Here is a 26,574-nt window from a genome sequence, read left to right as displayed (position 1 = left end):
ACTAGCATGCTAACTTTCTGCATTCCTTGTACAAGCACACCCAAGTCTCTGAACACCAACACTTACAAGTCATCAACAACTTTAAAAAAAAATTCTGCTTTTCTATTCTTTAGACCAAAGTGAATAACTTCACACTTCCCTACATTATACTCCATCAGCCATGAACTCATTGAACGGCGGAGCAGCTCGAGGGGACTACTCCTACTTCTAATTCGTATGCTTGTATGTTCGTGTGTATATTTCTTTGTAGCCTCTCTGTATCCTCCCCACAGCTTACCTTTCCACCGACCTTTATATCATCAGCAAACTTAGATACATTACTCTCTGTCTCTTCATCCATGTCATTAATATAGATTGCAAATAGCTGAGACCCCAGCACTGAACCTTCTGCACTCCACTATTCAACTGCCAACTCAAAAATGCCCTGTTTATTCCCACTCTTAGTTTCTTGTCCTTTAACCAATCTTCCATTCATGCCAATATATTATCTCCAACACCATGAGACCTTATCTTTCTTATTAACCTTTTGTGTGGCATCTTATCGAATGTCTTTTGGAAATCCAGGTATACAACATCTACTGGTTCCCCTTTATCTACCCTACTAGTTACATCCTCAAAAAACTCTAATAAATTTAATAAATCCCTTTAGTAAAACCATGTTGACTTCTTGTAATCATAACATACCTTTCTAAGTACATTAAGGCTTCCTTAATAATAGATTCCAGCATTTTCACAACTACTGATGTTAGACTAACTAGCCTGTACTTCACTGTTTTCTCTCCCTCCTTTTCTTGAAAAGCACTGTAATATTTGCCAACTTGCAGTCTTATGGACTGTTCCCGATTCTAAGGATTTTTGGAAAAATCATAGCTAGCGCATCCACTATCTCCTAAGCTATCTCTTTTAGAACCCTAGGGTATTGATCATTAGGTCTTGGGGATTTGTCAGATTTTAGTCCTTTAAGTTTCTCCAATACTTTTTCTCTGCTGATATTAATTTCCTTAATTTTCTCACTCTTTTTAGCCCCTAGGTTACTGTCTATAGCTGGTATGAAACTTGTGTCTTCTACTGTGAAGACAGACACAAAATATTTGTTCAATGCCTTTGCCATTTCCTCATTCTCCATGATAATTTCTCCTGCCTCTGCTTCTAAGAGACCAGCATTCACTTTAGCTACTCTCTTCCTTTTTATATACCAACATACAGCCTGCGGGCCAGAATCCAGCCCACCAAAGGTTCCCATCTAGTCCGCCCACTGGAAATCCGCCATTGGCTTCTTACAGCCTGCCAAAACCTTCTGTGACTGACATAGCGGAGATGCCTCATTGTACATGTCCTCATAAAACGAGTGGTGGAACCGAGATTGGGGGGCGGGGGTGGGGGGAGGGAATGGACCCAAGAGGGGAGGTGAGGGGATCTGAGAGAGACACACACAGAGAGCGATCAAGATCACTCCTGACAAATGGACATCTATCCGGTATAGTCCATGTCCCGACATCAAACATGCGGGCAGACATTGTCTACTTTTGCAAGCAAAAACGTAAGGTACCTCACTAAATCAGTGTCCAACATAAAAAAGTTAATAAGTTAGTCTTCTCATTTACAGCTTTTTCACAAAAATGCACATTTTTGTGGTCTTGATTAATAGCAAAATAAATTTCTAATACTTTTATCTTTCCGAAATTTGCTCATCAGCCTCCTATGTAAGACAAAAATTATAATGCAGCCCCTCATGCAAAAAGGTTGGACAACCCTGCTATAAAAGCTCTTAAAATCTGTTTTTATATTACTGACTAGTTTACTCTCATATTCAATGTTCTTTTTTTTAAATCATCTTTTGTGTGGCTCAGACTAGTTATTCTTTTTTGCAACATTGTAAGCCTCTTCTTTTAATCTAATACTATCTAACTTCCTGAGTTAACCATGGATGGATCTGGCTGAGTTTTTGTTTTTCAATGGAATGCATTTTTTGTTGAACATTTTGAATTGTTTCTTTAAAGATTTCCCACTGTTCATTTACCGCCATTCCTTTTAGTCTATTTACCTAATTTACCTTAGCCAGTTCTCCTCTCATACCTACGTAATTGGCTTTGTTCAAGATTCTTGTTTGTGATTGGAGTAATGTCATTTTCAAACTTAGCATGGAATTCAATGGTATTATGATCACTATTTCCCAGTGGATCTTTACTATGTCATTACGAATTAACCCTGCTTCATTACACAATACTAGATCTAAGATAGCTTATCCGTAGTCAGTTCTACAATGTATTGCTCCAAGAAACTGTCCTGAAAACATTCTACAAACTCAACAAATCTACAAATCCCTGGAAGCATTCTGGCAAATTTGAAGTGCGAAGTGATTCATTTTGGTAGGAAGAACGAGGAGAGGCAATATAAAGTGAAGTGTACAATTCTAAAGGGGATGCAAGAACAGACATCTGGGCTATATGTGCACAAATCATTGGAAGTGGCAGGGCAGTTTGAAGCAGTGGTTAAAACGGCATCCGGGATCCTGGGCTTTATAAATAGAGATACAGAGTACAAAAGCAATGAAGTTATGATCAACTTTTATAAAACACTGGTTTGATCTCAACTGGAGTATTGGGTCCAATTCTGGGCACCACACTTCAGGAAGGATGTGAAACCTTTAGAAAGGGTGCAGAAAAGATTCACAAGAATGATTTCAGGGATGAGGGACTTCAGTTATGTGGATAGACTGGAGAAGCTGGAGGTTGAGAGGAGATTTAATAGAGGTGTTCAAAATCATGAGGGGTCTGGACAGAGTAGATAGACAGGAACTGTTTCCATTGGTGGAACGGTCAAGAACCAGAGGACATCAATTTAAGGTGAATGGCAAAAGAACCAAAGGCGACATGAGGAAGATCTTGTTTTCCCACAGTAAATGATTAGGATCTGGAATACACTGCATGAGAGTGTGGTGGAGGCAGATTCAATTGTGAGTTTAAGAAGGGAATTAATTGGAACAGCACCTGAAGAGAAAGATTTTCCAGGGCTATGGGGAAATGGTGGGGGAGTGAGACTAGCTGAAGTGCTCTTACAGAGAGGTGGCACAGACATGACAGGCCTAATGGCCTCCTTCTGTGTTGTGACCATTCTATGATTCTATGGTATTGACACAAAAATGAGAGTTGTGCTCACGTCACACCCTTGGAGGTAGGCCGATCAAACCAGCATCAGATCCGAAGAGACAAAGCCAAGAGGACAAAGGACTGACGGAATATTAATTCTGCTCATGTTCTTTGTGTCATCTCAGATCAACTCCCAAACAAGTTGGATTCAGGAATAAGACCAAATTTTGTATTGGAATGCGCCAGTCTAGCAGAACTTCACCAGCATTTATCCATCCATGAGGTTAGGGAGTTGCAGGGAGCCTCGTTAGGTAAGATAGCTTTTTCCAGTCTGAAGGTCTATGATTTTGGATTATAAAAAACTAAAACCAAACAGGTTCTTGCCAAGGGCACCAATTAGTTGATAACACTAAATACCTTTAACATGGTCCACCATTGCTACAACCCCTGCCAGTGAATGGAAGAAAGCACTTAATGAAAAAGTGATTTTTTTTCTCCCTATACCAGGGCCAAAAGCTTTGTTCAAAGAATTCAGCAATTGGATTGGAACCCTTTATTCTCACTCTACTTCCACAGTTTATGCTAGTACCGACACCATCCCTGCATTTCCACAAAAAGCCACCCTTCTTTACGGCTTGCCAAAGAACCACCGGGAAGAGCCAAAAGGGCAAAAATAAACCCATGGAGCACAGGCTGTTACGATTGGAACACTAATGGCTTATTAACAGAGATGACTACTCCAACTAACCCGCTACCCATCACTTTCCAACAGTAAGCACTCTGGGAAACTTTCAGGTTATAAACTTAATTCTGCTAAAACAGAGGTCATCTTCTTCACATCAAGACACTTCTGCACAATAGGGAAACCCTACCCCTTTGGGTTCAGATAACTAGTGTAACAATAACCCCTGAACTTTCGACTCTGCGCAAGCAGAATTATCGGTTCTCAATTCATTCAATGTGTACTGATATGGACAGATGGGACAATATACCATAATCACTCCTGGAGCGAATAAGTATAATAAAGATGATTGAGTTGTCCCAGCTCATCTACCTGTTCCAAATGCCACCTACTGGATGGAGCCTCTGCCAGATAATTCCATAATCTTGGCAAATGCACAGCAAGGTTCTTCTGAGCAAGTAAATAGCTGCGACTGGGATGACATTATCTACCAGTCTTTAATGTTTCATCTGAAATACACTACCTGACAATATAGAGTGAGTACTCCTTCAATACTGCACTGGAGTATCAACTTAGTGTGCATTCAACCCTTGCGCAGGGCTCAAACCTACAGCTTTCTGACCTAAATACGAGAGCTACCAGATAAAGCTAAAGATCTCATTGCATTAATCAAAGAGCACATGTTTTTTTTCCAGTGTTCTAGCCAACACTTCTCCTTCAACCTACATTACCAAAAGCAGATTAACTAGTCATTAATTTCATTGCTGTTTGTGGGTCCTGTTTGTGCAATATAGGTGCAAGGTTTTCCCAAACAACAACAATTGCAGGCCAAAGCAATTCATTGTAAGTGAAGCTCTGAGTCAGACACATAAAGCATTATATAAAAGAAAATCTTTGAATTATTTCCAGAGTGAAAATCAAACCCTCTCTAGTTATGCAATAGTAAAGTGACAATTTAGAGGCATCATTACTTTGGATTTTCAGCTGTGCACTTAGACAGGATCGATATTGTCAGACACCAAAACAATGATGCTCATTTCAGTTTTACCATTTAAAAAAAATACTAACAGTCTGTCAGCTACCATACATTTAATACAATCTGCAAAAGCATAGCCAGGATCTTTGGAAGCTGACCAATGGAATTTTATCCAACCATTATGGCTGAGCAAGTAGCTTTTTTTTCAAAAATTATTTAAGACCACAGAGTTTCGTTTGGGTAAACTTAATTGGATTATCAAAGCCCAGCCGTATTGCCACCTAGCTTCAGCAATCAGTGGATGCACAGAAGTAACATTGGAGTAAACCTCAGACAAGATCTGACTTTTGGACTGCATTTTCTTTGCTTCAGTAGTTTCTAATAACCTTTTCTAAGCTAATTTCTTTGTTCAGAATGGCAATTCTATAAGGCTCCCTGCTTTCTCTTGTGATAGCATTCAAACCATTGGTTATACGCATTAATATATTTTGCATTAATAAAAGAGTCTCAAGGGGAAAAAAACGTGCTGATCCTCAATTTTATACCCTTCTGTTCAATGCACTCATAGACGTGCATACAACCTGCCAATCCTGCTCCTGAGCCAGCTGCCGGGAGATGCACAAGAACAGCATGGGTTGACTCAGCTGCTATTTTCTGTCGCTCTTTTTATTATTTCACACTTCTTCACTCCAGCCCCCACCCTAGTTGCTCAGCTCAGATTGGAATTTTGCCATGTAGGACACCATAAGGGGGAACTTCTGTCCTACCATTCCTTGGCACAGCATCTAAATCAAACAAAGCACTAAGCCACCTTGTCAGCAAAACATCAGCTTTTTTCAATAAAAAATAGCATTCAATTAAAACTATGTACTTAGGCAAATGGATAAACAACTTGGCTGAACATCGCTCAGGAATGAAGCAGGACTCCTAATGTAATCCAGTGAGACCTAAGTACAGGCTACAACTTTGACCAACTCTGGTAAGTTCTTAATATTTCACCCATCAATGCTCACACATATATACCAGATATCACTTTACATAAGCCTACAGTTATGACTCCTTATATACAAGCAGATCTGCTACATTTTGAAACAGAAGAATTAAAATTGAGTATCCTGTAGCGTCCAACCCCAACCCCACGCTCTGCTTCCTAAATACAGCTACAAAACGTTTCTTCTAAGCCAATTAAAGTATGGGTACCTGGAAAAAGTTCACATATTTTTTAAAAAAGTAGAATGTGAGTGTTTGGTGATATTTCAATATTTCACCTTTTTCCCCAGTCTCCCGACTCCCCTCAGGCCAGACAATCTTAGTCGCAGAGCAGAGTTGTCCAACATACGAACCACAGGCCAGGATCTGGCACGCCAAAGGTTTCCACCTGGCCCAAGGATATATTTCAGAGATGAGAAATTTCCCACAGGCTTCTTCTTCCAGACCAGCTTTAAAAAAAAAATGCAAGTCAGTTTCACAGCTGACAGGTGCTGTATGAGCGTGGGAACAGCAGTTTTGGACAGATTTAGGGTTTTCCGGCAGGCTTTTAAAAAAAAAAATTTGGAACCTGGCGGAAATCTCCGGATCTATCCGAAGTTGTGAAACCACTTTTCGAGCTCACATACAGCAACTGACCAACCACAAAGCTGCTCTACTGGGTCTTCCCACTCTCTGCAACTGGCAAGGGGATTGGGGGGGGGGGGGGGAGAAGAGGAAGAACGAGAGAACAGTGAGATAGAGGGGCGGGACAGATCACTCCTGACAGATGGACATTTATCCGGAATACTCCACATCACCACAAGTGTGTGGGCAATCACTGACTATTTTGCAAGCAAAAATAAATGTCAGGTATCGCAGTAAATTAATGTCCAACATAGTGACGAGAAAGTCAGTCAATAAATTAATCTTCTCATTTAAAGACTTTTCACAAAAATGCACATTTGTTGTTATTTTAATTAATAGTAAGATAATTTTTTTAAAGCCTTTATCTTTCCGAAATTGTTTCACCAGCCCCCTATTTAAGACAAAAATTGTAATGCGGCTCCCCCACGCGAAAAGGTTGGACAACCTGTTGTAGAGCCTTATACTCAATTATTTCTGCGAATGTTATTTTTCCGCTGGCTGGTTAGCAGATGCACAACAGATCAGCAAAAACTTCCCCTCCAATTTTTCTTCCCGTAGTGCAAAAACACAACCTCCAACTTCATGCGTTGCAAGGTTCAGATCAGTAATTCAGAGTGGAGGAAGAGAAGCTACTAACACATGGCACCATGCAGTTACTGCAATGTAATGGCCCTATTCAACATATTTAATCCCTTTATATTATTTTTAGCTCCTGCAATTAAAGTAATTTTCTAGAAAAATAATTTGCATCAAGTTAAGTGACAAAAAACAGGCGACACAAATATTTACCTGCCATGCCTTAATCAAAGAACAGTAGAGCCTACACATTTATCAAATTCCTCGACTTTCATTTAGCAATTATAATCGCCTCATTCTACTTTTTATTTTCTATTCTAGGGATATACACTTAGACAATAACTGTTAAATTTATACTCACTTATTACTCATTTGTTCTTATAAATACATTAGTCATCAGCATAATAGCTCTAAGCTAATGCATCATAAGTAGCATTTGTTCCTCTTCATAGAAAGTTCTATTTTCCATCTCATTAATGCAGACATCTGCTATGGCTTTCATCTACTGAGTTTCATGACAGAAAGATTTTGCATTTAAATAGTGCAAAATGTTCTCAAAATGTCCCAAAGAGCTTTACTGATTACTTTTAAATACACCCTGCTATACAAGGAACAACCAATCTGTGCACAGTGGTCCCAAAGACAGCAAAATGAATGACTGACCAGAAAATGTATTATACCGGTTTTAGTAGGAAAAGGAACGTTGGACAACACACAAAGATCTCCCTATCTTCAAATACTACCTTGGGATCTTTGACTTCCAGCTGAGAAGGCAGTTGGATACCCAGTTTGAAGTCTCATATGAAAAACAGCACATCTGAAGTGTAAATCTGTAGCGGGTGTTGAACCCATAACCTTTTGACTCAGAGACAAGTGCCATCAACTGAACCAAGCTGGTACACGCTACATTCAGTTCATCAGGTTTAAGCAAGTAGTCGCTCACGAATTCAGAATTTAGAGGCAAAGTTTCTGTTAAACCATTCATTCTTCAGCAAGAAATGTCAGAACCTCTCTATTTTACATATAATGAAGCTTCAATGTAATCCATTCAAATTTACTAAAGAAAAAAGTTAAAGGAGCATGTTTAGAAAAATAACTTCTGCCATATGGATGGATAAAGCTTTCCATCTAGCCAACTACCTTTCAGTAGCTTTGGGAAAAGAGGCCATTGATATAATTCAATACAACAATAATCATTTCCCCTCTATCAAATTAATCCATGATCCATTACCACCTAAAAGGTACTACTGTACAGTTTCTTGGGGCCACATTCCCCCAGCAGTGATTTAGACTTCGTACAAATTTAACTATACAACATCACTGCTACACTCAATGGGCATGTGACCAAATGGCCCAGTGATCACATCTGGACTGAAATAGCGACATGAGAGTTAGACTGGTTCCAAACTATAAGAAACCTACCAAATCCTAAAATGTAAGGTGCACATACGGTGTTGCCTTACACACATACTTAAATATGTAAAATTGTCAAGAATTAAATAATGATCAATAAATTATGACAACCAAGACTATTATAAAAAGTTCAAGGTTGGGTGTGCTTTGTATTTTAAAAAAATACAATGTGTGCAACATATGGAATGGAGGGCTGTAGGTCGCTGAGTTTTCCTGGCTTCAGAGTACCTCTTTGGTAACCCAAGCAGAAGGCAGCTGTGTATGCATAGTTTCGCTATGAAAATTCTCGCACTGTTCCAAAGAAACTACCCAAAGAAATCTCTCTCTTGAATTCTGGAGGCAAAAAGTGAAAGACACAGCCTCCCACTCGCCATTTCTGTCCCTCGCACAGCTATTAAGATCAACATCCCAATTTGTAACTAAATAATGAAATGTGGCCCCACATCTGCATGCACTACATCCAGTGGGGATAATGAGAGTCAGAGTGTTTATATATTAGGCCTGTTCTTTCTGGATCCCTCCTACTGCCTGACCCTCCTCCCTTTCCTTCCATCCCCTCTCCCTAAAATAATTCCCTACCAGGAAAAAACAGTTCACATAAACTTATGTTCAGACTGATGTCAGGTCCACTTGGGCTAATCCTTGGTGGTCAAAATACATACAGCATGAAAATTTTTCTGGTACTTTTTATAGATTTCTAGACTAACTTCAACTTGTTCCCTTAACAGGTCTTTGCTTGATGGGAGCTGTTTTCATGCGGTGTATGTACATTGAGCAAAATTGGATCAAACAAGTCTGTTAGGCTATTTGCTTTCATTGGAAGTTAATTCATCCAGTCATCTATCAACTTTGATTTCTTCTCAGAAGCACTGGACCTCCTCCGTAAGGGGGAAACAATGAAGAAACAGAAAAAAAATGTGTGTTAGAAGTACTGTCTATCATAAGACCACGTGTGTGTAATCGGCATTAATATCTCAGGGGCTATGGAACTAGTTAGAGAAATGGCTTGGCCCCTCCTCCACTTTATTGCAGCAAAGAGACTTAGCCCAATCTTTCTACTGTTCCTCTAACCTTTCGGCTTTCTAACCTTTCGGCTCTCCACCCACGTGCACCACCACCTGCACCACCCCCGCCCACCCAATGCCAAACACAACTGACCTGTTTATAGTTATGGATACGGCAGCGTAGTGGTACTGTTACTGGACCCGTAACCCAGAGGCCTGGACTAATGCTCTAGATACAAGAGTTCAAATCCCACACGGCTACTGGGGAAATTTAAATTCAATTAATGAATAAATATGGAATAAAAAGCTAGTCTCATGAATAATGATCATGAAACTACCTGACTGTCTTAAAACTCATCTGATTTACTAATGTCCTTCACGGGAGGAAATCTGCCATCCTTAACTGGTCTGACCTACATATGATTTCAGATCCACAGCAATGTGGTTGACTCTTAACTGCCCTCTAGAATGGCCACTAAGTTATATCAAACCCTTACAGAAAAAAACACTGTGTGTTTACCTACACCACATAGACTGCAACAGTTCAAGAAGGCAGCTCACCACCTTAGGAATGGGAAATAAACGTTGGCCTTGCTTGCACGCTCACATCCCAAGAGCGAATGAAAAAAAAAGTTACTGGTCAAATATGATCTTTAGCATACAAATAAGACTGACGCCTGGAGCCTTGGGCAGAGGTCAGGCATGGTTACAGGGATGGAACGGAGGTTGGAGTAGGAAATGGCCAAAGAAAATTCAGCTGGGGATTTGGGGCAGCAGTCCCAGGTTCCCTCAGAAAGTCCAGCAGATAGACAACTGTAAGGCCCAGCAGTATCTAGCATTCTGGGTTCCACCAGAACATAAAAATTAAATGACAACTGATCCCAGAATGATAAGTTGCAAATTAATCGTTGATAATTGAAGAGCCTCACTGTTTCTTGCCCAGTTCACAAGCACCACAGATCCCTGAAACAGACGACGGATTAGTGGAAATCTCTGCTGACAAGTCCGTGAAAACTCTGTGGGCAGTTAGACGCAAAAGCTGCTCCTTCACTGCCGAGAGCAAAATCAAGGCATTCTCTGTATCCTTCCACCCCTCCATTACATTTTACTCCTTCAGCCAAAAGATAATGATGATTTAGGTCACAGATTATCTCATGCTGCTCTAGACATAGTACAGAGAAGCTATTTCTGCAGGGCAATAGCCATCATGCTGTGCAATGACACCAAGTAATAACTAAGAACTGGTGAAACATAACCAACGAGGGTAGGCAAATTTGACTACCAGTTATGACTGCAATTCAAATCCATGCCTCTCTAGATTAGAGGTCAAAGGGGCCAAAGCAATAGATTAAATACTCTCTACTCAGTTTTTCCAAAGGCTATTATTGGACTACCTATGCTTGCTTCCAGGATGGGCTATAGTATAATACATTAATGATTTACTTCAAATTGAATACATTCTGAAATAGAACGTGCCCAACTTCCTAATTTTAAAACTATATTATTGGCCAGTGAACAGACTTAGAAAATGTCATTCTCCAGTCCTTAAACACCGGCCTACTTCTCGTTCCCCCTCACTCCACCATCATTGCCGCTTCTTTAGACAACTTGCCCTACACACAAAACTCCTTTCCTCAGTTATTTCAACTTGCACACACCTCCTTTCAAAAACCTCAACAACCATGCTTTTGTTCTCTCCTGAAGTTATAAAATTTTTTCTGATTTAGGTTTTTAAATGTTCGGGATTTAATTTATTGAATGTATATATATTCAGTTGGCCGAGGAAAGAACAGGATCAAAGAAAATCAGAAAATAAAACATTTGAGCACTTTGACTGGCTTCTTTTGGTGCAGTTGTTGGTCCCAGATTAATGGCTTTTGGCTGGGTTACTGGTTCCCAATTGGTAGCTTTTCTTACTTACCTGTTTGTAAGGTTAGTCAAATTAAGGAATAGTTTGAACCAAGAGAAATTATTTTCATGTTATAAATACATTTAAAATATGACATGCATTGTAAACAAGATTTTATTCTATAGGTTTATCATTGAACATTCAAGATTTACCAATTACAATAGTTCCTGAAGACTGTTACAATGGGATGAGGAACAGTATGTTACCATTTTAAATCTGCATCATTTTGGAAAGTCTCAAAGCAAACAAATACTCACCGTGCCCCGTCTGCTTTCCAACTGACTTTGTATGGCTTTTGTTCGAGAAATTTTATATTTTGTTTGTCCATAGAAACGGGCTGGGCTCCAGGAAATCCTGATCTGGATTAACAGAAATTCTATTACCAGACAGCCACAGAAAATGCACAAAATATGCATCTTACAGTTTGATCTGGGGAAGCAGGGGTTGAAGTAATGATATTCGTTCTCCCCTCTGAACATTCATTTTTAAAGGTCATGCTCAGGCTGACGGAAATCCACCATTTCAGGATTACATTTCCCTCCTTAGGTGATGTATGTTATAGACCAGAAGAGCAGCACAAATTCAAATCTCCCACCATTTCAAACAATTATTCTTAATGACAGCATAGGTGATGCGAAAATAACCACTTAGGCAAGAACAAGTTACAAAGACTCTGACTGTTTCTCCTTTTAGGTCAATCAGGCAGTGAAACAAGCATGTTACCCAGTTTTTAACAGTACAGTGAGACAACCTCTACTGTCATCTTAGACTGATAAATACCAATTTGTAAATTTTGCACATAGGATAGCCTCGATGAATGTGGGGAGAAGTTAGAATGGCTAATACATGCCAACATTTCTTGATCCAACATGTGCGGAAGAATGCAATCTCATGAGTAATGCTAAGGTCTTTACAAAAAGCTTCCTCACAAGTGGGATTCAACCAAAAGCATGCCTCTGTCAGAGGGAATATATTAAATAATTCCTCTCCAGTGATTTTTACTGAAGAAAATGGTTACGTTTACTTTAAAACTTCAGACCACTGTACCAACAGATTAACCGCAAACAATTAGAAACAAAAACTAAATAAGCCAAAACTAATAATCATCATCACTGCCAGAGGTAATACTTCATAAAAGGCACCTACAATATGTAATATAAAAGCAAATTACCATGGAAGCTGGAGATCTGAGATAAAAACAGAAAGTGCTGGAAATACTCAGCAGAACTGGTAGCATCTGTGGAGAGAGAAACAGAGTTAGTGTTTCAGGTCTGTGACCTTTCATCATAGCTGGATAACTCTGTTTCTCTCTCTCTACAGATGCTACCAGATCTGCTGAATATTTCCAGCATTTTGTGTTTTTATTCTACAATATGCAAGTTGCTCACAAAAGGAAGTCACTCACCTTTCCCATCCACAAAACTGCTGACATTTCCTTTGGATCTCCCCGAACTTGGATTGGATTGTCACTTGTGTCACACCTTTAACTTGCATGCCCTCTAGAAAAACTGCTCCCTTTTGAGAAAATTAAACAGCTGTAGTAAATCTGCATTAGAATGGAGGTCAATGGAGAGTAAAATTAAGCGGCGTGTGAAAAGTCTGTTTGAACTGATCCCATCAGTTGCCAACCTGGCGGGTTAAGTTAAAATTGCCCCTATTGTGCACAAAAGCTTAGACATATCTAGTAGATCACAATCCAATTTTAAGAGATGTACATGTTAAAAAGGTGGGGGGTGAATTTATCCAATCCCCTAGCCAATATATATTACAGATTAGAACTTTCGGTACAGTAATTCTTGCTTATTGCATTTATTGTATTTAGTGTTTATCTGTATTTAGTGTTTATCTATCAGACATCAGCAACTGGTCTAGAATACAGGATTAAATATACTAGTATTTTGCCCAATTTATCTTGGATGGACAAAAGGGTTGTGCAAAACAACTTGAGCAAACTAAAGCTTTTTTGTGGTGTCTAATAGACCAAACTGCAAATAGATGGAAAATGGACAAAGAACCTGATGAGTTAAAGGTTCTTTTCTCATTCCATGTTTTCTTCTCTTCTGATTTCAGCCATCTAATCAAATTTTAATGTAATTGGCCAATTTATTAGGCCCATAAACAGTCATGGAAAGACATCTAATATTTCTAACAAATTAACTTTGCTGAATGCGTAGCATTATACACATTTGATTGGCCCTAATACCCCTCCCTATATGCTTGCAATCCAAGTTCTTACCAACTTAATTCGTTCTTTTCTCCTTTTGCATGGGTTGGAACCTGAAGAGCCAGGTTCTGAATCTTTACTGATCCTACACCCATCGTCGTCAACATTTTCATCATCATCCTCATAGCACCAATCTGGTCTTTCTGGTGGGGGAGGAGCATCTGCTACCTCACCATAGCGACAGAAAAGTTCCTGCAGGTATTCCACTTTATAAATTCCAGGGGGTCTTGCCTGAGCAAAAGTAGCAACTGCAGCTTCAATGCTAAATAATACAAAAATATAACAGTCACTGACCTCATATAAGAAAGTGGGTTTAAAATAAATCAAATTGGAATCAAGTTTCAAAATCTTAAAGTCAAAGCAATATCAGCAACAGTTTAATCCAGGCAGTTCCTTGACAGGCCAAGTTAAAGCAAAAGTATGGTAAGGTAACGTCATTCTGCATTGAAGGGTTTAGACCTCCAGGTTGGCCAGCTGAAAACTAGCTGCATTCAACTCTTTTGTGCTCAACTGCAGTCTTACTGACCACCAGAGTCTATTGTTTAGCCTCTATGGCAAGTACTTCCTTGTGGTGCTGCAACATGTGGAGACAGTTATGCAATCGTCACAAGACCATGGTAAAATTTATATATATATAATATAAACTCTAACTTATCAGGCTTTTGAACAGAAAGATCTGAAATAAAAGCAGAAAATGCTGCAAATACTCAGTAGGACTGGTAGCATTTGTTGAGAGAGAAACAGAGTTAGTGTTTCAGGTCTGTGACCTTTCATCATAGCTGGATAACTCTGTTTCTCTCTCTCTATAGATGCTACCAGACCTGCTAAATATTTTGACTGATCAGGTCATTTTTGACTGATTAGGTGTTATTCTACATACAGAGGATTGCAAAATCAGTCCTGTATGTAAATCTTACCGAAGACATGTTTTATCAGTATTCAGCTCACTTTATTTCATGGTTTTGCTACCACTGTAAGCAAAATACACTATCAATCTATTACTGCACAAACTCAGGAAGAAATTCAAATACAGTTCTAAGTATGGAACAATGGGAATACGAAACAGAAAGTATTTTTACTGAATTGCCACATAATCCTAATTGCTTATACAAAAGGAGGTATTTGCATTTACCAGCATATCTCAGTGCCCTGCTGTTACTATATTCTATACTTTAGAAAGCGAGAAGCAGTCAGGGAACAATCATTTTGTGTTCAGTTCTCCCAAATATATCACAGTGTTCTGTTCCAGTGACAATAGAGAACAGTGAACAACTCACTAAAAACAGAATTAGGTGAAGTTCAACACAAAAACTCAGCTCCGAGATGCTTTCCAACCAGCAATTCTAAACCATAAAATATGGTAACAAGGAGTCATTGAACACACCACAAAGGTGCAGATATAAATATATGAACCTTGTAGTTTGTGGGGGTGGGGGCAGGGGGGAAACACAAACCACCCAATGATGCCAGGCACATGATTCATCAAAACGAACTTACTGGTGGCTTATTTGCTTATTTATCAATAAACATCGGAGTCCTCTTGTGTATTTCATTTGACGGATTTCATAATTTTTATTTTTAAAGAAAAAATTAGATTGGAGACAATGTAATGGCTTTATTCTGTGGAGACTTACCATGGAGGAAGGCTTCTGCATGCTCCACGTGAGGGTGGACAGTTCAAAAGGCTGCTTTCATTGAGTATGCATGTGCATTCATCACGTAATTTGGGAGTCAAAAAAGTGCCAGTTTCAGAAATAATCCACAAGTAAACCATCGATATTCAGTCCACACATGTGGTTTAATTCCCTGTATAACATTTAGGATTATGCAACAAATCAGTAGAATACACTTCCCCTTTAAGTGGATGAACATAATCAAGAAAAAGTTTGCCCTTCTGTTTTACTAACCACTATATTATATGTGAAATTACAACTTTTTATTGTAAACCAGGAAATATAAATAGAACTGAAAAAAATTCTTAACACCAACACACTTTCAAGGAGCCACCATACAGCATTATTCTGAGAAATTTCACTAAGAATAGGACAGTTTCCTTATACACAGCTCTATTAATAAACTCGAGTATATTCTAAATATACTATGAAAACCAATTACCTCCAATCCATCTTCTCCACCAAGTAAGCACAAATAAGGAATCCAGTTCGATTGAAGCCATGTGTACAGTGTACTCCTACAAAACACAGATTTACAATAAAAACTTTAACAGGATTTTGTGCTACATCCTCGATTCATAAGGATATGCATTTTCGGTATAAGGAAGATATTTAAGTTCTTCCCCTAGTAAACTGGTGTTCCCTGAAGACTCAGCTGGTTGATCCAATGAGTGGCCAGTTAGCTGAACTCAACTGACAGCAGTATGGGTGCTAGAAAGGGTCTATGCACTCTGCTTAAATGTGAGGGGGCAGGTAGATCAGCCAAAGGTTTCTACTCCCAATTACTATTCAGCAACCTCTGTTAGAAATTCATGTGTGGGTGGGCATTGTGCAAGGACAGGTTTGAGTTCATTCATGATGCCCACAATCTCAAAGCCTGCTAACACTCACTGCCAAGACGAAATACATGAAGAATGGTCACTAGGGTGAGATAATGGAGGGTAACCACGGCCCACGGAACTACACTTCAGCGAGATGGGGAAAAGCCAGTGAATAATCAAAATATAGCAATTTTCTGTACAGAGTAATTGACAAATAAATGCATGAGCTTTCATACAATGCAGTCAGAAATGACATTTTACAGCATTATGACCAAGGCTGAGTAATACACTGTTAATTCAGTCCCACTATTCCAGAGTCACAGCATACTAAGAAAGTTTTTCACCTACCAAAGAATAGCTAAATTGGACACACTATTTGCCCCCAGAATAAACAACCAAATCAGGTTTCTTTAAACAACATTAACTATTTATTAGAAAAGAAATAGTAAGTATCAACTATTAATGAGATAAATCTATATATATATATATATATATATATATATATGAAAAATTCCTTATTTCCTTAGCCCTCGCGCACACATACATACAAAAAAAGGGTTAACCAAGGAAAAGGATTTTTCGTTTACAGCTGTTTCTTGGGAATAAAAAGGAAAAAAATAAAATGATTGAGTTAATCACGTTCTGGTAGGATGTTTTTGGTACAGTGAGGTGTCCCAGAGTCAAATAGTCAGATGCCACTCGAAGTCTCTCCAGGCGAGGTTGATGAACAGTCTGTGATGGGTAGGTGTTCAGGGCAATTTGTCGGCATCAGGCGTCACACAGGTCTTTTAGCAACGGGTGTAGTAACAGGTCTGCTTGGGTTTTGAAGCAGCAGTCTAGCAATAGAAGCTTTCTTGAGATTTCAGGATCTCCCAAAAAACAGGAGGCAACAGGAACCACTCTTAAGGCAGGGATTCTTCAAAGACTGGATGCAACAGAAATCTGCTACTTCTGACATAAAGGGGTTTCTTCTCTGAAAGGAGGTCTTCCTCTACAGAGAGAAGGAACTCTTTATTCCTGGGTCTTTTTTCTCTCTCCAGGCAGATCACAGTCACATTTCAAATACAGGATTTCTTTTCAAGAGATGCAAGTCTTCCTTTAGAGAGAGAGGTCTTTTTCTCCAGTCTCCAAGCAGGTCACAGCCAGATTTCAAACTGCCTACTCCTTGTCCAACTCACTGGTCTTTTCACAATCCAAAAGTGAAACTAACTTCTACAATCCAGTCACATGACAGTCATAACTCTTGACCTGTCATTCCCCCGCTAAGTTGTTTGGAAACAGTTGCCTTGCAATCTGTGTATTTCACTCAGTTCAAACCCAAGTTTCAGCAATCAACGTCCACAGAGAAAAATCCTTTCCTCAGTTTTTAAAAACACACAAAATTCTAGGCTTTCAATATAAAAACAAAACACTTGTAACAACAGGAAAATGTTCAAGTGACATTATTTTCTATGTGAAGATATTTACTGAGCATTCAGTGAAGTTACACTCATTAAAACCTACCACAAGCCATACCAATCTCATTAAGTTTAACCAATCATAAACAGGAATAAAGGTGGCAATAGTTTGAAATAGTCACTTTTTGGGAAGAAATAAGAGTTTTCGAGAAAGGAGATACACACTAGATTCTACCGCAAGTCAAATATAGTTACGCCTAAAACATAATTCATCTCTAATGTGGTATTAAATGTTATTTTTTGGCATGTCACTGATAATCCATATATGGTATAACTTGTCTATTAACAACTGATTGCACAGCTAATAATTAATATTTTGTATTAAGTCCAGCTAGTCATCTGCAAATACAAGCACAACACTGGTATTAAAACCATGACTATTGACAGACATTTGCATTCTTCAGTAAATAACAAGACACTTAAAAAGGCAATAAAAAAGTTTCCACTGCAACAAGTTGAGATTAACTCCCCTCCAGCATCACCATTGTGCTGAGAAGACACTCACATTGAGGGAAAAAAAATCCAAGCTCAGATTTATTTGCTTTTCCTCCTTAATTTGAGGCAGTTTAAATTTAACGAACAAAAAAAAAATTAAGAAACCACCCCCCACCCCCGCCCTCAAAAATGAATAGATACCACTGATATGCAAAACAGATAATTTACAACAGACATGAAAAACCATTATATAGTTCTTAAATAATTGTGGAGTGGATGGTCGGGGAAGTGGTATACCACAATATGGTATAATTGTGGAGTGGATGGTCGAGTGAATGGAGGGGAGGGAATAATCCAAGGGCAGGGGGTGGGCTCCAATAGAGACACAGAGAGGGGTAAGGCAGCAAGGGGTGGGGCAAGGTAGCGAGAAAGAGAAGAGAAAGGCAGCAAGAAGGAAGGGAGTATGGCAGCTAGGATGGAGGGATAGCAGCAAGAGAGAAAAATGGAAGGCAACAAGAGGGAAGGGGAAGGCAAGGAGGAGAGGGGGACCACGTGGGAAAAAGGCAGGGAGACAGCAAGGGAGAAAGGTAGTTGATAGTTATTCTCTCCTCTAACCTTGCTTGAACTGAATACTGCACATGGTCTTGACTTGGTGTGTGCAACACCACAGGAGAACATATAATATACATTCACATATACAATTTATGAAACTGTTTCATAAATTTGTGAATATACATGTTATGATAATTCCCTAAAATGCACTTTTATACATAATACAAAATACATAAAACACATTCAGGGATAGTGAATGGAAATTCTACTGTTTCTATGGCAACAGATAAGATGTTTTTCTAACAGATTTCTATTGATGTTATCGATCACACAGCTGGAAAGTGTTAGACAGTTGTAAAAATTGTTGTCTGTCATAGTAATATACATCTCTATTTCCTTGCAAGGTCCTCCTTCTTCCTAGTCTGAGAGATTACCGACCCTTGATACAGTTTTCATTTTTCTTCAGCCAAGTATACTCCACATTCCCACTCAACCATCGCCATCAATCTTGCTGCATCTGGATATAATCCTTTATTACATATCAGGAAGGCAAAAACAAAACAATAGCATAGGGGAAAGCAAAAGGCTTCTAAAGCCATGCAAAAGGATGAATCATGTGGGGATGCCTGGACATTACTGCATCATGAAACAAAACATTTTTAGTACACACTACTTTGGAAAAGGAATGGGTCCGGGAAGGAAAAATATAAATCAAGGCTCCCATTTTTGATCACCATCCAGTTGGAAAGTTGTGGTTGGCATCCTTTCATCTATGAAAGATAATGGATACGCAGCAAACATTCCATTTAGGTGGGGTGTCTTCTCTTCTTGCATCTTTGCTGATGGCTGTGGAGGCCAATCCTTGAGAGGCAGGTTCTGCCACAACCGCTGCATGTGAAGCTGCCAAGTGACGCTGTGAGTTGTTGTTTTTGATGGCGCCTGTTGCCAAACTGCTGTAGCAACTGGTCATCGTGGTCATGCACACATGTGCACAGGATGCATCACCATTTCCCCTCTTTCACCAACCTGTGACTCCCAGGTGCAACAGTCAACATTTAGGGCCTTCATGCCACGCTTGCAAGCATCCTTGAAGCAGAATTTTTGGTATCCCACTGGTCGTCTGACCATGGCTACGTATCCATACAGAAGGTCCTTGTGTATGCGGCTGTCTTCCAGCCTGTGAACGTATCCGATCCACCAATTTGATCAATGCCAACACACCTGGGAGCTCTGCCTTTGAGGACTGCCGCATTTGAGATTTTGGCCTGCCAGGATATACCCCTAATGTGCTGCAGACATTGAAGGTGGAAATTATTGACCTTCTTTTCACAGTAGCTGCAAGTCCCCCATGTTTCACAGCCATACAGCTGAGAACATAGGCCTTATAAACCATCAGCTTGGTCCGAACGATCAATTTGGTGTTATCCCATGCACGTTTTGCAAGTCGGCCAAAGGTGGTAGCTGCTTTCCCTATGCGTGTATCGAGCTCTGCATCAAGGGACAGATTGTCCGTCACCATGGACCCAAGGTAGTAGAATTTGCTAACCACTTCTAGTGGGATGTTAGTTAGCGTGATCAGGGGTGGAGATGCAACACCTTGTCCTATGACCATTGTTTTCGTGAAGCTTACAGTCAAAGAGAAAAAATTACAGGCATGGCAGAGACACTCCATGAATCTTCGTAGCTGAGTTTCCGTGTGAGCAACTAGCGCAGCATCATCAGCATAGAGGAGTTCTCTGATCAGAACGTGATGTGTTTTTGCCTTCGCTTTCAGCCTCGATAGATTGTAGAGCTTGCCATCTGACCTAGTGTGCAAATAGACTCCTTCCATATCTGCAGGGAAGGCGAAGGTCAGGAGCCTGAAGATGATGCCAAACAGAGTGGAGGCTAGTGCACAACCCTATTTCACTCCATTCTTCACTCCGAAACTGTCGGAAATGGAGCCATCAAACTGTAAGTGCAGTGCATGTTGTCATCAAAGAAGCGGATGAGACCGAGGTACTTCAGTGGACAGACAACTTTTCCCAAAACCTTGTAGAGCCCTGCTCTGCTGACAGTGTCGAATGCCTTAGTGAGATCTACGAAAGTAAGGTAAAGAGGTTCCCTATACTTCTCATGTGGCTGGCGTATGGAGAAGATCATATCCGTTATAGATTTGCTGGCACTGAAACCACACTGTGCTTCCAGGTACACACATTCTGCAAGTAAGTGGAGTTTTATTAAGTATGACCCGAGCAAAGGCCCGTGACGCTGAGGAGTGAGATGCCCCTGTAGTTGCAGTAGTCTCCTCTGTCGCCTTTGCTTTTGTACAGTGTGATGATTTTAGCATCACGTATCTCCTGTGGAACACAGCCTACTTTCCAGCAGAGTAGGAGGTCATATAGGTCTGGCAATAGATAGGACTTGCCACGCTTGAGCAGTTCAGCTTGGATTCCGTCCTTGCCAGGTGACCTTCTGTTTGCTCGGCCATCTATGGCCTTCTCAAGCTCCAGTAATGAGGGTTCTTCATCCAAGTCAACCATGACAGGAAGTTGCAGGAGAGCATCAAGCACAGACTGGGAGATGTTCGCCTCACAGGAGTACAGCTGACAGTACTGTTCAGCCCAGCAGAACATCTGTTTACTTCTGTAGGTGAGTACTTCACCATCTGCCAACTTCAGGGGTGCAACCTTGGTGACAGCTGGGCCAAGCGCCCTCTTGATCCTTTCATACATAGCTCGTAATTTCCTTTGTCACATGCAGTTTGGATTTCTTGACATAAGTTGATCCAGTGCTTGCGCACTATCTCCCTCTCCTTTGCACAGCTGTCTTGGTTACTTTCAGGTCACACAGTGTCTTAGCTGTTGGGTGTATGTTGTGCATCACGAAGGCTTTGTTTTTAATGACATAGATCATCTCAGCTGAGGAGGTCTCATACCAGCCCTTGTTGTGGGTTCCATCTTTACCAAATGATGCTTCTGCTGCTTCATAGATGATTGAGCTTAGTGACTTCCAAGCTTAATCGATGTCAGCATCAGTACTTCCCGTTAGGGCTTTGGTGGATGTAAGCGTTCTAGCAATAGTGCAAAGTGCTGGTATTTGGCATCATTGTTTATGCAAGGGATGTTGATGTGTGGTGGGCTGTCATGTTGGGAGCTGTGGAACTTTCAGGAGTGCACCTTAACTGCTGCCAAAAGAGTGGTCGGAGTCACAATCTGTGCTATGATAGGTCCAGGTGAAGAAAGTAGGTGTGAAGAAAGTACATGCATGGATATTGGTTTTGACCAGGTTGTTCCTCATACTGCAAAATGACTTTTCAGGAGAGTTGGCTTGATAAAAAAAATATAATGTGGGAGAGAAAGAACAAGAATACGAGCAACTCGTGGTACAGTATGCATTCATGGGATGTGGGCATCATTGGCAAGGCCAGCATTTATTACCCATTCCTAACTGCCCTCGAGAAGCTGGTGTTCAGCCGCCTTCTTGAACCGCTGCAGTACATGTGGTGTAGGTACATCCACAGTGCAGTTAGGAAGGATTGCCAGGATTTTGACCCAGCCACAGAGAAGGAATATTTCCAAGTCAGGATTGTGTGGGACTTGGAGGGGAACCTGCAGGTGGCAGTGTTCAAACGTACCTGCTGCCCTTGTCCTTCTGGTTGGTAGAGATCATGGGTTTGGAAAGTGCTGTCGAAGGAGTCTTGGTGAGTTGTTGCAATGCATCCTGCAGCCACAGTGCGCATGTGGTAGAGGGAGCAAATGCTAAGGTGGTGGATGGGGTGCCAATCAAGCGGGTTGCTTGCCCTGGATGGTGTTGAGCCTCTTCAGTGTTGAGGGTTGTTGTTGAAGTTGCACTCACTCAGGAAAGTGGAGCGCATTCCATCACACTCCTGACTTGTGCCTTGCAGATGGTGGTCAGGCACTGGGGAGTCCAGAGATAAGATACTCATCACAGAATTCCCAACCTCTGACGTGCTCTTGTAGCCACAGCATTTCTGTGACTGGTCCAGTTAAGCTTGTGGTCAATGGTAACCCTCAGGATTTGTGATAGTGGGGAATTCAGCAACTGTAATGCCATTGGATTGTCATGGGGAGACAGTTAGCTTCTCTCTTGTTGGAGATGGTCATTGCCTGACCAAGCCTGAATGTTGTCCAGCTCTTGCTACATGCCAGCACGGATTGTTTCAGTATCTGAGAAGTTACAAATGGACCGAACTCTGTGCAATCATCCCGATTTCTGACCTTATGATGAAGGGAATGCCACTGATGAAGCAGCTGAAGATGGTTGTGCCTGGGACACTACCCTGAGGAACTCCTGCAGTGAAGTCCTAGGACTGAGATAATTGGGCTCCAACAACCACAACCATCTTCTTTTGTGCGAACTATGGCTGCAACCAGTGCCCCCCGATACCCACTGTCTTCAATTTTCCTAGGACTTCTTAATGCCACACTTAGTCAAATGCTGCCTTGATGGCAAGGAAGGCCACTCTCACCTCCTGTATTCAGCTCTTTTGTTCATGTTTGGACCAAGGATGCAATGAAGTCTGGAGCTGAGTGGTCCTGGTGGAACCCAAACTGAGAATCGGTGAGCAGGTTATTGCTGAGTAGGTGCCGCTTGATAGCACCTTCCATCATTTCGTTCATGATTGAGAGTGGGCTGATGGGGCTGTAATTGGCCGGATTTGATTTGTCCTGCATGTTGTGCACAGGACATACCTGGGCAATTTTCCATATTGCTGGGTAGATGCCAGTGTTGAGCTGTACTGGATTAGCTTGGCTAGGGGCACGGCCAGTTCTAGAACATAAGTCTTCAGCACTATATGTTGCCAGGGCCCATAGCATTTGCTGCATCTGGTGCGCTCAGCCATTTCTTGAGATCACATGGAGTGAATCAAATATTCTGAAGACTGGCATCTGTGATGATGGGGACCTCAGAAGCAGGCCGAGATGGATCATCCACTCTGCAATTCTGACTGAAGGTGGTTGCAAATGCTTCAGCATTGTCTTTTGCACTGACGTGCTGGGCTCCACCATCATTGAGGTTGGGGATGTTCATTCAACCTTCTCCTCCCACTAATTATTCAATTGTCCATCACCATTCACAACTGGATGCAGCAGGACCACCGAATTTTGATCTGGTCTGTTGGTTGTGGGATCACCTAGCTCTTTCTATAGCATGCTGCTTCTGCTGTTTAGCATGTTTGCAGTCCTGTGTTACAACTTCACTAGGGTGGAGCATCATTTTTAAGTTATGCCTGGTGCTGTTCCTGTCATGATCTCCTGCACTCCTCACTGAACCAGGGTTGATCCCCTGGCTTGATGGTAATGGTAGAATTCCGATGCTGAACCGTGAGGTCACAAATTATGGTGGAATACAATTCTGCTGCTGCTGATGACCCACAGTGCCTTATGGATGCTCAGTTTTAAGCTGCAAGATCTGATCTGAATCTATCCCATTTAGCATGGTGGTAGTGCCACACAACACAATGGACGGCATCCTCAGTGTGAAGATGGAACTTTGTCTCCCGAAGGACTGTCCAATGGTCCCTCCTACCAATACTGTCATGGAAAGGTGCATCTGCAATAGGTAGACTGATGACGATGAGGTCAAGTAGATTTCTCCTGTAATAAAAGCAAAATACTGCGGATGCTGGAAATCTGAAATAAAAACAGAAAATGCTGGAAATACTCAGCAGGTCTGGCAGCATCTATGGAGAGGGAAGGAAGATGTGGTTGGGGCCTTGGATGGGGAGGAGAGAGGAGGTAAAAGGGGTAATGGAGGAGTGGACCAGGGCGTCACGGAAGGAACGATCCCTTCGGAATGCTGACGGGGAGGGGAGAAGATGATGCGTTTGGTGGTGGCATCGGCAAAGGATGATCCTTTGGATGTAAATAAATAAAAATTTAAAAAATAAATAAATGTGTAGACTGGTGGGGTGGAAAGTGAGGACAAGGGGAACACTGTCGTGGTTCTGGGTGGGAAGGGAAGGGGTGAGGGCAGACGTGCAGGAAATGGGTTGGACGCAACTGATGGCCCTGTCAACCACAATGAGGGGAATCCTCATTTGAAGAAAAAGGAAGACATATCAGAAGTGCTGTTGTGGAAGGTTGCAAGGCCCCAAATACTCCTTCCAGGTGAAGCAGCGAATTACTTGTACTTCTTTCAATTTAGTATGTTGTATTTGCTGCTCACAATGCGGTCTCCTCTACACTGGTGAGACCAAATGCAGATTAGGTTACCACTTCACGGAACACCTCCGCTCAGTCTGCAAGCATGATCCCAAGCTTCCGGTTGCTTGCTATTTCAATTCAGCACCCTACTCTCATACCCACATTTCTGTCCTTGGTCTGCTGCAGTGTTCCAGCAAGCCCGATGAGCAGTACCTCATTTCCCGATTAGGCACTCTACAGCCTTCCAGAGTCAATACTGAGTTCAATCATTTCAAAGCATGACCGGCCTTTATTATACTTTTTTTATTAACCATGTGCCTGCCTTAAATTTTGTTTTCATGTTTTTGCTTTTGGATCGAGCTGTATTATTCTGTCATTAACACTCTCTCTGGACTAATGCTGTGTCTTTCACCACACTATAAGCACTCCCTTTGCCTCAGGACATCTTTGTCATTCAATCTCTCCTGCCCTCTGCCCAAACACACACCTCCCCTTTTGTTCTCTTCCCCTCCCACCCCCTCTTCGTTTACTTAAAACCTATTACATTTCTAACCTTTGCCAGTTCTGATGAAAGGTCACAGACCTGAACTGTTAACTCTGCTTCTCTCTCCACAGATGCTGCCAGACCTGCTGAGTATTTCCAGCATTTTCTGTTTTTATTTTAGATTTCTCCTGTGTTGCTTTTCTCACCACCTGCAGCAGGCCCAGTCTGGCAGATATGCCCTTCAGGACTCAGTCAGTTCAGTCAGTACTGGTGCTACCGAGCCACTCCTGTTGATGGTCATTGAAGTCCCCCACCCAGAGTACATTCTGGGCCCTTACTACCCTCAGTGCTTCTTCCAAGTGGTGTTTAACATGGAGATGCACTGATTCATCAGTTGAAGTAGCACAAAGCTCTGCTCAACTGAGTGCTGAGAGTACTTAACTCGGGAACTTGGTAAGTGTGGGAATTCAGTGCAGTGAGGGAGACAGTGCAGTTCTAGTCTTTTACAAAACAAGTAATGATCCAAGAGGGAGCCAGAGACTGCGAGACCGGAGAGCTGAAGCCCACTGGCATTAATTAGGTGAGCAGGTAGGTGATTAGTGAGTTTTAAAAGTTTTTCCCCCCCTTTCTAAACTGGGGCAGCAGTTTAAACTGGTACTGGGGAGAGATGAGCATTGTATTAAATTTTGTAACTTAACTAGTTAAACTGCTTTATATAACTGCAAATCAGTGATATTTCTAAACTTGAAAACTAGTTAAATAAAATACAATAAAGATGGCAGGGCTGATTATGTGTAGCAGCTGTCGCATGTACGACCTGATGGACACCAGCGTGATCCACTGCAATCACATCTGCAGTAAGTATCTGCAGCTTGAGGAACTTCGGCTCAAAGTTGATGAGCTGGAGTCTGAGATTCAGACACTGTGATGCATCAGGGAGGGGGAAAGTTACCTGGACACTTTGTTCCAGGAGGCAGCCACACCCCTTAGGCTAGGTACTCAGATTTGATCTGTTCTCAGGGACAGGAGGGTGTGAACATGAGTGAGGCAGATATGGAGATCCAGATGGTAGCAATGAAGGAGCCTCAGCCCTTGCAGCTTGTGTGGATGAGAGCAGGGACTGCAGGGAGGATGAGCAAACTGATCACAGCACTGTGGTGCAGGAGGCCATTGAGGTGGGGGAGTAAAAAGGAATGTAGTAGGGGGACAGTATAGCGAGGGGGATTGATACTGTTCTCTGCAGCCGAGAGCGTGAATCTCAAAGGCTGTTTTATCTGCCCGGCGCCAAGGTTAAGGACATCTCCTTGTGGATGGAGAGGAACGATCCAGCTATCGTGGTCCACGTGGGTATCAACGACATAGGTAGGACGAAGAAAGAGGTTTTGCTGAGCGAGTATGAGCAGCTAAGGGCTGAATCAGAAGCAGAACTACAAAGGTAATAATCTTTCAATTACTACCTGAGACACGAGCAAACTGGCATAGGGTAAATAAGATTAGACAGCTGAACGCATGGCTC

The 26,574-nt window shown here is 41.4% G+C and overlaps 1 protein-coding gene across 3 annotated transcripts in view; it reads right to left on the bottom strand.

Moving 5' to 3' along the window:
- Positions 1 to 26,574, bottom strand: part of rngtt (RNA guanylyltransferase and 5'-phosphatase) — a 441,527-nt gene that overhangs the window by 357,647 nt on the left and 57,306 nt on the right. For 2 of the 3 annotated variants that reach the window (XM_068026609.1, XM_068026610.1), the window contains exons 5-8: positions 15,603 to 15,678; positions 13,500 to 13,749; positions 12,669 to 12,778; positions 11,521 to 11,622 (exon numbers count right to left, since the gene is read on the bottom strand). In XM_068026609.1, coding sequence (XP_067882710.1) covers positions 11,521 to 11,622; positions 12,669 to 12,778; positions 13,500 to 13,749; positions 15,603 to 15,678 — 538 coding nt within the window. Of the gene's footprint in view, positions 1 to 11,520; positions 11,623 to 12,668; positions 12,779 to 13,499; positions 13,750 to 15,121; positions 15,294 to 15,602; positions 15,679 to 26,574 lie in introns of those variants that run through there. The other variant, XM_068026611.1, reaches the window with a different exon arrangement.

Source organism: Heterodontus francisci, chromosome 3 (genome assembly GCF_036365525.1).
Source record: "Heterodontus francisci isolate sHetFra1 chromosome 3, sHetFra1.hap1, whole genome shotgun sequence".
In the NCBI taxonomy this organism is placed as follows: domain Eukaryota; kingdom Metazoa; phylum Chordata; class Chondrichthyes; order Heterodontiformes; family Heterodontidae; genus Heterodontus; species Heterodontus francisci.
Note: the sequence above shows the minus strand (reverse complement) of the source record. Positions and strands in the feature narration are given on the sequence as shown.